General features: G+C 43.7%; 1 protein-coding gene across 1 annotated transcript in view; it reads right to left on the bottom strand.

Annotated features, from left to right (window-relative positions):
- Positions 1-555: 555 nt before the first annotated feature.
- EFCC1 (EF-hand and coiled-coil domain containing 1) overlaps positions 556-13005 on the bottom strand; it is a 75639-nt gene continuing 63189 nt past the window's right edge. Inside the window, exons 6-10 of the mRNA XM_039910405.1 lie at positions 10896-11031; positions 6885-7050; positions 3303-3455; positions 2774-2843; positions 556-1032 (exon numbers count right to left, since the gene is read on the bottom strand). Of these exons, the coding sequence (XP_039766339.1) occupies positions 899-1032; positions 2774-2843; positions 3303-3455; positions 6885-7050; positions 10896-11031 (659 nt within the window). The 3' untranslated portion in view covers positions 556-898. The remainder of the gene's footprint in view (positions 1033-2773; positions 2844-3302; positions 3456-6884; positions 7051-10895; positions 11032-13005) is intronic.

Genomic DNA, 13005 nt, shown 5'->3' with positions numbered 1-13005 from the left:
TACCCTCTAAGTGCTAATGGTCAAAGGGTCATTCTTGTGACTTGCTGGCCAATTTGGTGGTGGTCCCAAAGCAGAAGGCATTCTCAGTCCACGGGGCACAACAGCAGTCAGTAGGGCCAGGCTAGTGGGGTAAACATCATGTTTAATAGGCAATCTACCATCATAAACTAAGCACAATAAAGGCAAATGTCACTTCTACAGTAATGACCCCTAGGAACAAGAATAACATTCAGCTGAATGGCAGCTAAAAATAGAAAGGAAGGGGGTTAAGTAAATTGTATAATGATGAGCACATGAACAGATGCTCATAATTAATCCATGAGATCTCAGCACAATCTATTGCTAAGGATATCCATTTCAAACCCTAGGCCTTAGTCTGCTGTATGTCTAGAAGGCTGCCGTAGAGATGAAGCCAGTTAGCCACACCCCTGGGATCGGAGCTTCAGTTCACTGTTTAAAATCACACTCTAACATAAGCACCATCTTCTAATTATCTCTGACCTTCTGTGAGCTATCTTCCCCTGCAACACCCCTCCCCCCTCCCCCCGCCCCAGATCTGCTGTCCACAGAAAGACTTTCTTTTCTCAGAGGTAGTCTATGCAGATAGATAGTCACAACAGGCTGCTGGATCTGCTTATTGGGAGCTGGGTGTCCTGATGAAATCCTTCAGGCATGCCCCTCCTGGTGGAAAAGGGAAAGCCTCTGATACTGTCAGCGGCTCTGCAGAGGGGGCTTTGCCAAAGCAGCCCACCTAGCAATTTCATGGATGAATGATCTTAACAGCGTGCCCCATTTGTGTTGAACTCTTCTGAATGCAGCAACTCCATCCCTGTGTCTGTGGGCCAGCGTCTTGGAGCACGATCACGCTAACAGAGAAAGCTGTAGAGGGCAGTATTGCTCAACAAGAGATGACCAGTTGATTAGTCAAGGATTGGTGACTCTGTGCCTTCTCTAAGGGCTTGCTTCCCAAGAGCTCACAGCCAGCTAGTTCATGGTAGAGGGTGTCAAGAACCTCAAAAATGTGGGCCTTCCCTTCAAAAAAGAATTGTGAAAAATACTTGGTTATTGTAGGTCCACGGTATGATTTAAAGTTTCATTTCCTCACACTTCCAGGGGTTTTAAGCAATTCCCACACAGTTTCTGAACATGAATAAAGATGAGAGAATAGGCTCTCTGGTGCATCAGTCAAATGAAAATCTGTGAAATTGCACTAAGCAATTGTCTCCCTCATGCTGTTTCATCTACTTCAGATGCCCGGCTTCTTTAATCCCCATCTTTTTATGTGAACAATGCCTAGTGAGTCTGAAATGTGACTCTTCTAGGGTGGTCCTCAGCGGTGGGGCTGCAGGGCCACAGAAGCTACACTAACCTCAGAACATTCCTTTCTCGAATTGGGGCAGCCTGCTGCTTTTCCCATCAGTTAAATCAAGCCAGGATTCCAGTCCCAGTCTCAGAGATCAAAAGAAACTGAGAGAATCAGCCGCTGCAACAGATGAACCAGTCTGATAGCGGGAAAGGGTCGACTTCGAATATTTCAGAAAACAACAGGAAATTAGGTCAATAACTGATCCGAATGTCAGGAACCATATGTGGCCATGGCTCGAGAGATGCAGGATTTACATTTGATGGAGACTCCAAGTCAAAATTTCAGCTTGATTTAGGGGAAGTAGGTTTTCATCACTACATTTTGTGGTTGATTTGAGTACTGGCATGCTGAATCATTGCTAATATCAAATACTTTATGCTGCCATAAGATCCTCTGCTTTCTCTTAAATACCATCATTAAGTTTCTCTAGCCTAAACCCTCAGGCCCAATCTTACCTTCTATTATCTCTTCTGTGACCTCTTGCCTTCTATAAAAAAAAACAAACGCTTGCAGGCAGATTTCCCTTGCAAATTACCTTCAAAAGTTATGCCAGCAGGGTGACTAATAAGAGTAAAACAATAAATCTGAACTCTCAGGCTACATAAGGCTGCACAGGAGCTATGAAGGTTAGATGTTTATTGCAAGAATACAAAGTGGTGGCACTAGGTTTGACCAAATTGGCTTAATGGGGAATATTTCTCCCCAATTTACCCTCTCTCTCTCTCTCTGTCTCTCATGTCTGGGGCCGCTGAAAATGTGGCACAAAGGCTATTAAACATGATTCCTTAGAACTGGTCTATTAAACCTGATCCCTTTAGGACTTGTCTCTGGCACATGGGAACAGGCAGGTGGGAAGGTAGTTCATGTTGCCAAGAGACCGTGAATGTTTTCTTTGTGGAAATGTCAGCAGAATTCAGGGATGGGAGAGAGGATCAGGAAGAGCAGGCCCCTTAGAGGGCTGGGGGAAGAATGCAGGGAGAGTGACACTGTTCCAAAGGCCTCCCCCCGGCAAATGAAGAGACCATGATTCCTCTAGATTTTTTTTTTTTTTGGTGCTCTCCCTCCCCCCACCCAACTTTGTCACTCCTCTTTCCCCGAATCCTTAGCATTTTGAGCCTGGAAACACTCACATTCTGTTCAAATGGAAGGATGAACTTTCAACCACGATTAGGGGTGGGCAAGCTGTGGTTGCTGGCTTGCAATTTTTCAGCCAAACCATACTAAAGACTAAATCATAACTCGGATCCTGAATGGGCTCAAAAGCTGGAGGCATTCACCTTTATGGGAGGCTTTACACAATAAGGTTCTTTTAAAACAGTGGCTCATAAGTAGAGTGGGTAACTTTTTTCTTTGAGCACTTATTGGGGAAAAACAAGTGAAAGATTAATTACAAATGGACTTTCCTACCATGCTGGGGGTCCCGACAGGATTCCAAGGTGCTCAGCAACATTTTCCCCAGGGCTCTTTTGGATATGTTCTTTAAAAAAGAAAAAAAAACACCCCAGGTAATATGGAATACTAGAACAATTTTTTCCCTAACATAATGGTGATTGCTATCTATTTGAAAATGCATGAAACTCACTTCTGATTACTTCATTCTCTTGGAATTTTTCGCTTTGTTTTGAAGAGTTTTCTCCTCCCGCCCCAAGCCAAAAATCACAATGTGGCACCTGTATTCCTGTGGTTCCAGGGTTTGACTTTGATTTTTTCCTTGTTTCCATTTGGAGGAACTCAAGGCAACTCCAGTGGTAACCCAACAACGTTGAGTGAAAAGGGCAAGGACCTAATATAATTCAGGCCTCTGAGGGGAATGATTTGGAAGGGAAGGGAAGGGAAGGGCAGGAAAAGAGTCCTAATACTTAGATTTTGAGAATTCTTCCTAATCTGGATGAGGGCACGATGAGAAAGTAATTCTCCATTTGGAGTACTATCATACCAAATCCTGAAGCTGTTGGAGAAGCTGTAAAACATCCATAAGCTTTTCTTCCACCAGTGACAGCCTAACTCTCTCTGTTTCCAACATCTGTAGCTCCATCTTCAGCAGCTCTGCTTCCTCTACTTTGTGCTGCAGTTGACCCAGCAGTGAAGTCTTCATCATGGGGAAAAATATATGGGAAAAAGTGTCATAGCAGTTTGTTTCTTTTCTCAAATAACTGAAGAGTTAACTCCCCCCTGCCCCCAAGTTGGTACACGCCACTTCAGGAGCTCTCAATGAAGTGAAGCATTGTTCTTCCAGGTATCCATATCATGATTATTTTCAGAGAAGTAAAATGGTTTGCTCTAATGGAGTCTAAATTTGGCTATGCCAGGGTTGGAATTTCACATTGATGAGCTTTCAAGAGCAGTCAGAAAAGAACAAAGATTTGGTGATGTTCCTGGATGACAGATCCATAATGAATGAATTGAGGGAAAAGCCAGGAATATTAGAAGGTTAGAGATAAATTCAGGGACGATTAAGAGAGGGAATGGTTGGAGCAGTTGTGGCAGAAGTGACACTGAATGGAGGGAAGGGGCACAGGGGAAGAAGGAAACAAGGAAGGATGGAGGGGATGGGGTTGTGTCCTCCCTACCTTATGAGTCTGGTGTAGTAAAGTTGGAGCTGATGGGGTAAACCTGAAACTGCGATTTTAGAGATGACAAAAGTACTACTTGTCATAACTTGGACATCATAAGTCATAGACTTCATGAAGAGCAATGGTCCTCTGTCCCTGAACCATGGCATTACAAGAAGCCCTATGACTCATGACTTCCCAAGATACAACCAACAGCACTTCCAATGTCTCTGAATTTACATTGAATTTCAGGTTTATGTCATTGGGTCCAAATTAATGACAGCAGGAATGAAAGGAAATAATAATAATGATTGTTCTGTTCTCCCTCCCACTTAGATTGTGAGTCCTATGAGGGACAGGGACTGTGTCTGATCCAATTATCTTGCATCTACTGTGATTAGTACAGTGCTTGGCACATAGTAAGCACTTAACAAACATAATGATAATAATAATAATAATAATGATATTTGTTAAGCACTTACTACCTACTAAGCACTGGGGTAGATACAAGATAATCAGGTCAGACGCAGTCCCAGACTCACAGTCTAAAGAGGAAGGAGAATAAGTATTGAATTCCCATTTTACAAATGAGGAAACTGAGGCTTGGAGAAGTTAAGTGATTTACCCAAGGTCAGACAGCAGGCAAGTGGCAGAGCTAGGATTAGAACTCAGGTCCCCTGACTTCCAGACCCGTGCTCTTTCCACTAAGTCCCACTGCTTAAGTATCCCATAACCATGTTCCCTCCCCTCTTGTGGCACTCCTGTATCCTTCTGGTAGAAGCAGTGTGGCTTAGTGGATAGACCACGGGCTTGGGAGTCAGAAGGATCTGGATTCTAATCCCAGCTCAGCCTCTTGTCTGCCATGTGACCTTGGATACATCACTTAACTTCTCTGTGCCTCAGTTACCTCATTGGTAAAATGGGGATGAGTGTGAGCCCCATGTGGAACAGGGACTGTGTCCAACCTGATCAACTTCTATCTACCCCAGGGCTTAGAACAGTGCTTGGCACATAGTAAGTGCTTAACAAGTACCATAATAATAATAATAATAATTATTATTATTATTGTCTGCCCAGCCCTTGGCTTAATGTTGCTACAGCTGCCACTTCTGGCTTCCTCTGCAACTCCAGTCCTCCAGGGGCACAAAGCTGGAGGGCCAGGGCTGGACCAGGACAAGACAGGGTACAAGGCCTATGGCCTCCCTTTTTTTTGTGTGCCCCATCATTCCTTCATTCATTCCTTCATTCATTCAATCATATTTACTGTGTTCACAGCAATGTACTAAGCGCTTGGAAAGTACAATTCAGCAACAAAGACAATCCCTGCCCACAACGGGCTCACAGTCTAGAAGGGGGGAGACAGACAATAAAACAAGTAAAAAGGCATCAATAGCGGCAATATAAATAAATAGATAGAATTTTATAAATATATATATATATATATGTACAGCAAAACAAGGCATTAATATAAATAGAATTATAGATATGTACATATATACATAAGTGTTGTGGGGCAGGGAAGGGGGTAGAGCAAAGGGAGCGAGAAGGGGCGATGGGGAGGGGGAGCTGAGGAAATGGGGGGCTTAGTCTGGGAAGGCCTCCTGGAGGAGGTGAGCCTTCACTGAGGGTGAGCATTGCTCAAATACCAATAGCTAAATGGGGAAAGGCATATTCCATCACTAGGGTACGGTAGGCAGTTCACTTGTTTTTGCAGTGGTGGTGGTGGCGGCTTACACTGAACATCCACACTCGGTTGTATGGTACTTCTGTATCCACTGGCACAGATTGTGGGCTTTGAATGGGGGAAGTGTGATTGGTGGATTTGAGGAGGGAGGGCATTCCAGGCCAGAGGTCTGAGCCAGGGGTCGATGGCGGGACAAGCAAGAACGAGGCACAGTGAGGAGGTTAGTGGCAGAGGAGCAGAGTGTACGGGATGGGCTGTAGAAGGAGAAAAGGGAGGTGAGGTAGGAGGGGGCAAGGTGATGGAGACCTTTGAAGCCAATAGTGAGGAGTTTTTGCTTGAAACAGTGGTTGATAGGCAACTACTGGAGATTTTTGAGGAGGGGATTGACATGCCCAGAATGTTTCTGTAGAAAGATAATCCGGGCAGTAGAGTGAAGTATAGACTGAAGTGGAGAGAGACAGGAGGTTGGGAGATCAGAAAGGATACCGTTGCAGTAATCCAGTTGGGATAGGATGAGTGATTGTACTGACGTAGCGGTTTGGATAGAGAGGAAAGGGCAGATCTTGGTGATGTTGTGAACGTAAGATGGACAGGTTTTGGTGACGGATTGGATATGTTGGGCAAATGAGAGAGTGGGGTCAAGGATGACACCAAGTTTGTGGGATTGTGAGACGGGAAGGGTGGTAGTGCCGTCCACAGTGACAGGAAAGTCAGGGAAAAGACAGGATTTGGGAGGGAAGATAAGGAGCTCAGTCTTGCATCTCAGGGCCTCCTCCAGCCCCAGTAAAGCCCTGAAAAGCACTCCAGGCCAGCCCAGCTCAGAGCAGAGCCTCCACTGAACTGGCCTCAGTGGAAAATGTAAACCCAGACGGAAATGACTTGTAGAGCAGCCACAATGTCACTCCCACAGCAAGCTCCAGCTGGTGTTAGGCACTGCTTCTCTTCTCCCTTCTCCCCACCCCTGATATACCGCTTCTCTACCCCAGTGCTTAAGCACCAGTACGGTGCTTGGGTCCTAGTAAGTGCTTAAGAAATGCCACAAATATTATTATTAGGCTGATGGGCTTCTCTAGTTGCTCAAGCAAAATATGTGCAATAATGTTTTTTTCTGCAGCTGTCATTTAAACAGAACAACAAAAGAAAGTGCCATCATCTTGAAAATCAGAAGGAAATTCTACTTTTTAAAAAAACTAAATATAAAGCTGCCTCCTAAGCAACAGAATTTTAAATGATCTTTGGAGAGAAGTCTTGGAGTTCAGAGCAAAACAGTCATATGTCTTACCTCTTCCATGTTGGTTTCCAGTTTCTTTGCTTCATGACCTTTCCATTCTAGTTGTTTGGTGAGTTTGGTAATCTTTTCCATCAGTTCTACGATGGCATTCTCATGCTCATTACTGCTGAAGTTGCCAAAATAAGTCATGAGTTTCTTTGCTGTTTTGTCATCACATCTACATTAAAGGGGAAGAGAAAGGATAAATTATCCCTTTTGAGACTGATTTCCTTGAGTGTTCTATTTCCTCTTTTTTTATACCATTAATTGCCATCAAGGACCTATTCTAAGGCCACAGTTGTCATCAGATATCTCTGAGGCTAACCTGACTCAGCATGGCTCCATAAATCACTGAAGCCAGTCACCCCCTCTCCCCCCACCCCTCCATATGTACCTATCATTCAATTATATTTTTTATAGTATAAATTATTTTATTTATATTAATGTCTGTCTCTCCCTCTGGACTGTAAGCTCATTATGGGCAGGGTATGTTTCTGTTAATTCTGTTGTATCTCTCCCAAGTGCTTATTACAGTGCTCTGCACAATAAAAACCCTTAATTGACTGATCCCTCACCACTCTAAGTGTGGCCAGATTGAAGGGATAACAGAGGAAAAGTGTGAGAGGAAGGAATGCAGGGACAGGGCCCATAGTCTTGGCAAAATCTCTGAGTGGGGCTATGGCAAAATGTCTCCTTGGGAAGTGGCAACCCACCCTCTAACCTGGGCAGTGGTAGGGGGTGACAGTGATTTTCTGAGGTTTCTTTAGTTAAATGTAAAGGAATTCCTCAGGGATGTTCCCCACAAAACCAACCCTTCTCTCCCCAACCAAGTTCACTGGGTGGTGAGCTGGAACCCCAAGAAGTGTAGATGAATTGGTCAGGGACTCTCATTTGAAAAGACTTGTCCAGTCAGTCTATCCTAAGGGATGAAAGTTTCCTGGGCGGGGGGGTGGGGGGGGTGGAGAGGAGGGGGTGCTGGAGGGAAGAGGGGTGTGTTTCTGAAGAGATCAATGGGGGATAGGCCCATTCACACTATGCACACGCCAAGACTGTCCTTTGTTGTGTTGTCCTGTTTGTCAATTTCAGGGTCTATTGCTCCTTTTTGCTCAGTTTCCCAGTCCTCTCAAAGTCTCTGCTTAAAAGGAACTGCTCTTTTCTTGATTGAAGTGCATCATGCTGGTCTGTCTGCAGCAGTTGTCTCTGAGCTTTTAGCTGAGATGCAACATTGTCTGACCCTTTGTTTACTGCATCTGTTACTGACCTCTGACCCAGAGTCCACTTTCTGGCTCCAGCTGCTGAAAACAAGAGACAGCAGAGGCTGGGAGCACCACTCCCAACTGGCCGAAAGGCCCACCACCACAGAACAGTTTTCACGATACCAGCCATCCCAGGACTTTTCCTCATAACCAATTTAAATTCTGTCCATTCTGACTTCCTGCATAGATTTCTTCTTTCCCCTTTGTTTTCGGATGCTCTGTTTCAGCTCACCATACCTCGGCTACTGGGGTATCCTACTGTTGTCCTTTCTCCTCATATGATCCACCCAGTAAAATTGAATTAAGTATCACTTCAATACTAATAGGCTTTCGTTGTCTGTGATTCTATCTTGCTACCTGGTGACCCAAAAATAATACTGACAAAGTGGTTCAAGTGGAGTTGTCTTTCATAGTGAAGATGGTACAGTGAGACCATACCATCCATGAATGTGTTATCGAGAGAGAATCTCTTCCATATTTGCACATTCTGCCCATGAAGATAGAACAGTGTACCTTTTTCTGGCCCCTTGTTCATTGAGGGTGAGCATTGCTCAAATACCAATAGCTAAATGGGGAAAGGCATATCCCATCACTGGGGTGTGGTAGGCGGTTCACTTGTTTTTGCAGTGGTGGTGGTGGCTGAACACCCACACTCTGTTGTATGGTACTTCTGTGTCCACTGGCACAAATTGTGAGATGGCTGGAAGGGATAACTATTCAAGTAGCTGGATGTGACATTTGTGATGGGTCCAGGTCTCACAAATATCCAGCAGATAAGACAGCAATACAGTAGGGCACTTCAGTTACGTCTGATGTCTGTTGACTCATCGCCAGCACACCCTGTTGAACCAGCCAATGGAGTTTATTGAGCACTTAATGTGTGCAGAGCACCGTTCCAGGCACCTGTCAAAGACCTTTCACTTGTCAGGCAGCCCTGATGCCAACATACTCTCCCAAAAGATGCGCTAGTGTGTTTTTTTCCTTCTTCATCTATCATTGGCATGTTGAACAGTGTGCTGCCTAGATAACAGAATTCTGTGATGACACCTAATTCCATGTTGCCTGTAAAGACCTTTGGTTGTTTATATTGTTTCCCTGGCACAAGCTGGTTGTTATATTACCTTGGTTTTCTTCAAACTTGTAGTCAACCCATGTCGCCTGGCTTATTTGCCAAAGCAATTCAGAATTATTATTATTATTATTATTATTATATTTATGGTATTTGTTAAGCTTTTACTATGTGTCAAGCACTGTTCTAAGAGCTGGGATAGAAAAAAACTAATCAGGTTGGACACTGTCCTTGTCCCGCATGGGGCTCACAGTTTTAATCCCCATTTTACAGATGAGGTAACTGAAGCCCAGAGAAGTTAAGTGACTTGCCCAAGATCACACAGCAGACAAGTGGCAGAGCCAAGATTAGAACCCAGATCTCTGATTTACAGCCCGTGACTCCTAGGCCACGCTGCTTCTCTTAGTAGGCCTTTTTGACTATGTACCTCTAGGTCACAGTTACCCGCTTAGAATAATTTTTGCATGACTATTTCCAGGTCTTTAATGATGCTAATTACCTGTTGAGCTGGTCTCTTGTAATCTCCAGCATGGATGTACGGAATGATTGAAACAAGATGGGACTTCCTACCATGACTTTGTTCTATTGGTGATGGGGAACGAAGCATAGGGCTTTTCTGGCTCTAACATGACCAGCTACATCTCAGAATCTTGAACTCCCAAGGCAGCTGAATTTACTAAATAATTCCCAGAGCCCAGATCTCCTCTTTAAATGCTTTTGGAAAAGGCATGAAAACTGTATGGAGTCTTTTTGGGACTTCCTGCGTGTTCCTGAATCTGACATGCTGCCCTGTGTCACACTGCTTTCTGAAGCTACACTGTAATTTTGAGAGTGTGTGGTCAATGGTGTCCTTCAGTAGCTTATGCAGAAAGATTCTGGCCAGGATCTTGCCAGCAGTAAGATGTCTCAAAAATTAATGCAGTCTGACCCGTCACCTCTCTTCTTGAAAATGGTGATAGTGGTATCTTTGAGATCCTGTGGCATTTCCTCTTTGTTCCATATGTTGAAGAAAAGCTTATGGATGTTTTTCTACAGTACTTACCTTCAGTATTTGTAGATCCACAGCAGGTATTTTATCAGGTCCAGGTGCTTTGCTGTGGTTCGTAATATTGACCTCAAGCATGATTTCCACAATAATTGAGGTAAGCATCATGTTTTCACATTTGGCAACCTTTCTATGCTTTGTAGTGGTCTATTTTCAATAGTAGTATGAGTGTTCAAAATATTAAACTGTTGCTGTCTCTATCTCATCTAAAGTGACCAGATTTCTGTTCACTTTAGTTTCTGGCCCATGTTCCAATCCATCAATCAATCAATGATATTTATTGAGCGCTTCACCTTTCACAGGCTTTCCAAGATTGCAACCCCTGGAGAAACAGTAGGAAACCTAGTAGGAAAAAGTACAGGCTCGGGAGTCAGGAGACCTGAGTTCTAATCCAGGCTCCGCTATTTGCCTGCAGGGTGACCTTGGACAAATTACTTAAGTTCTCTGTACCTTAGTTTCCTCATCTGTAAAGTGGCATTTAATTCCTGTTCTCCTGTGTGGGACAGAGACTCTCTGTCTGATCTGACTGCTATTTACCACAGTGCTCGGCACATAGTAAAGGCTTCACACATACTATTATTATTATCATCGTCAATATTGTCATTAGAGACTCCTCCTGTATTCTCTCTGCCATTGACCCTGAGAGAACCTACCCACTACCACAGCAGGAAAGTCGGGTCAGCAGCTTCTTCATTTCAGCCACTTGTAACTGCTGCTCTCCTGTCCACTTCTCTTCCTCTTCATCCGAGGCTGCCTGCCCTTCCACTGAGCGGAACATCTGATCTTCCACTAGAGAGGGGAACAAAATGGTTGGAAGCCTGTAAATGTACTTGTCTGAGTTCAGGGGTAGAATTCTCCAGGAAGGTTGTGGAGAGGTGGGAGAGGGAAAGGAAGAGTGAGAGGCACTGTAAACATTTCACTTCAGTTTTGGGGACTCTGCAGTGTAAGGGTACTGTTACTCCATTTTAACTTCAGTATAAATGTAAGAGTCATGAGGAGAAGGAACAGGGATGCTCCATGTTATAAGGTGGGTAGCTTCTGCCTCTCTTATACAAACCTCTTTTGGCCTTCATGAGAGAAACTGAAGGATATGTGTTGGTGGGGAACTATTTAGTGTTGGGCTAAAGTTGCCAAGGCCCAGTGAGCTATGTATTTTTCACCTACTCCTGCTATGTATACCAAATTTGTACTTGGTCCCATGAGTCAAGCAGGCAAAACTGATGTACAAATGAGCTTTTTGAGAAGAGTAGGCAATAGTGGTGTAGTGTGGCTTAGGCTTAGAGGCAGTGTGGCTTAGTGGAAAAAACACGGGCCTGGGAGTCTAACAGTGGATTTGAGCTCTGCCTCATGCCTGCTATGTGACTTTGGGCAAGTTGCTTAACTTCTCTGTGTCTGGTATCTCATCTGTAAAATGGGGATTCAATACCTTTTCTCCCACCTACTTAGACTGTGATCCCTGTGTGGGACAGTGACTGTGTCTGACCTGATTATCTTGATCTTCTCTAGCATTTAGAGCAGTGTTTGTCGCATAGTAAGCTTAGCAAATACCCCAATTACTATTAGTTGATTCTTGAACATATTTCTTTGGGGGCAAGATAGTGGCCTGGGAATGCTTAATATTTCAAGCAACACATGCACTTCAGTGTGTTGGAAACTTACCTCCAACCTTTTTTAATCCTTCTCTGTGCCTCAGATATCTCATCTGTAAAATGGGGATTATAACTATGAGCCCCATGTGGGACAGGGACTGTGGGCAACCTGATTAGTTGGTATCTACCCCAGTACTTAGTACAGTGCCTGGCACATAGTAAGCATTTTAACAAATTCCAGAAAAAAAATCCTTTTAAATGGGCATATGCTTGGGAATTTAGGTGAATTTGTCCTCTGAACCCCAAAATTATTATTACTACCAAGTGGGTGACTCCTACAATTCTCTTTCTCTCTCTCTCTTTAACTTGAAGTGAATAGTAGTAGTCATGTACAATTCCCTATACTCTTATCTGATTGGTTAAAAGTCTAGTAGATTCTAGTTGCTTTTTTAAGAACATTATATTGTCTACAATGGAAGATTGAAAATCTTTTTTTTAAACCATGGGAGTTTTACTCCCCTAAGCCAGTTGGTTTCCCCATTATGTTCTACTTTCATAATTGAGATGATTTTGTAATTAAGTCTTCTTTATCCTGTGAAGAGGAGCGCAGTGTGATTTCCCCTCCATTATACCTTATAAATATACACTTAGAAAATAATTTCTATATTGTAATCTTGAGCTTTGCAACCCACCCAGTCTGGTGCCAAACTGTGCCCTGGGAGTCAATAATCTACATACTCATGACACTAGATGACAAATGAAATAGGGGAGGGGACGCCAGCTTTGTGGGTTTATACAAATCAGGGCGGCCAGAGTAGTAGTTTTCCTCAGGGAAACACTACCCTGCTGGCCTTTTTTTCTCTCTTCGGCCCTCTCTTCCACTCCCCTCTCTGACCTGTACAACCTTGGAAAGCCAGGATCATAACTTTGCTCATCTCTCTGGGCTGATTCGCAACTCTGGGGACAATGGTTTGTCATTGAACCAATTTTTAAATTTATATTTTCTTAGAGTACCTTTTGAAAGACTTCTAGGGCTTAATTCTCTATGGAGGCAACAGAGGAAGCATGACCCTTGACATTACTGAATAACATTATAGTGTTGATATGTGTCTTCTCCACTGGGTGACCAAGGCATATGACGGAGCATTATTCATTCATTCAGTCAGTTGTATTT

Source organism: Ornithorhynchus anatinus, chromosome X1, assembly GCF_004115215.2.
Source record: "Ornithorhynchus anatinus isolate Pmale09 chromosome X1, mOrnAna1.pri.v4, whole genome shotgun sequence".
NCBI lineage: Eukaryota > Metazoa > Chordata > Mammalia > Monotremata > Ornithorhynchidae > Ornithorhynchus > Ornithorhynchus anatinus.
This window is presented reverse-complemented; position numbering and strand designations above follow the sequence as displayed.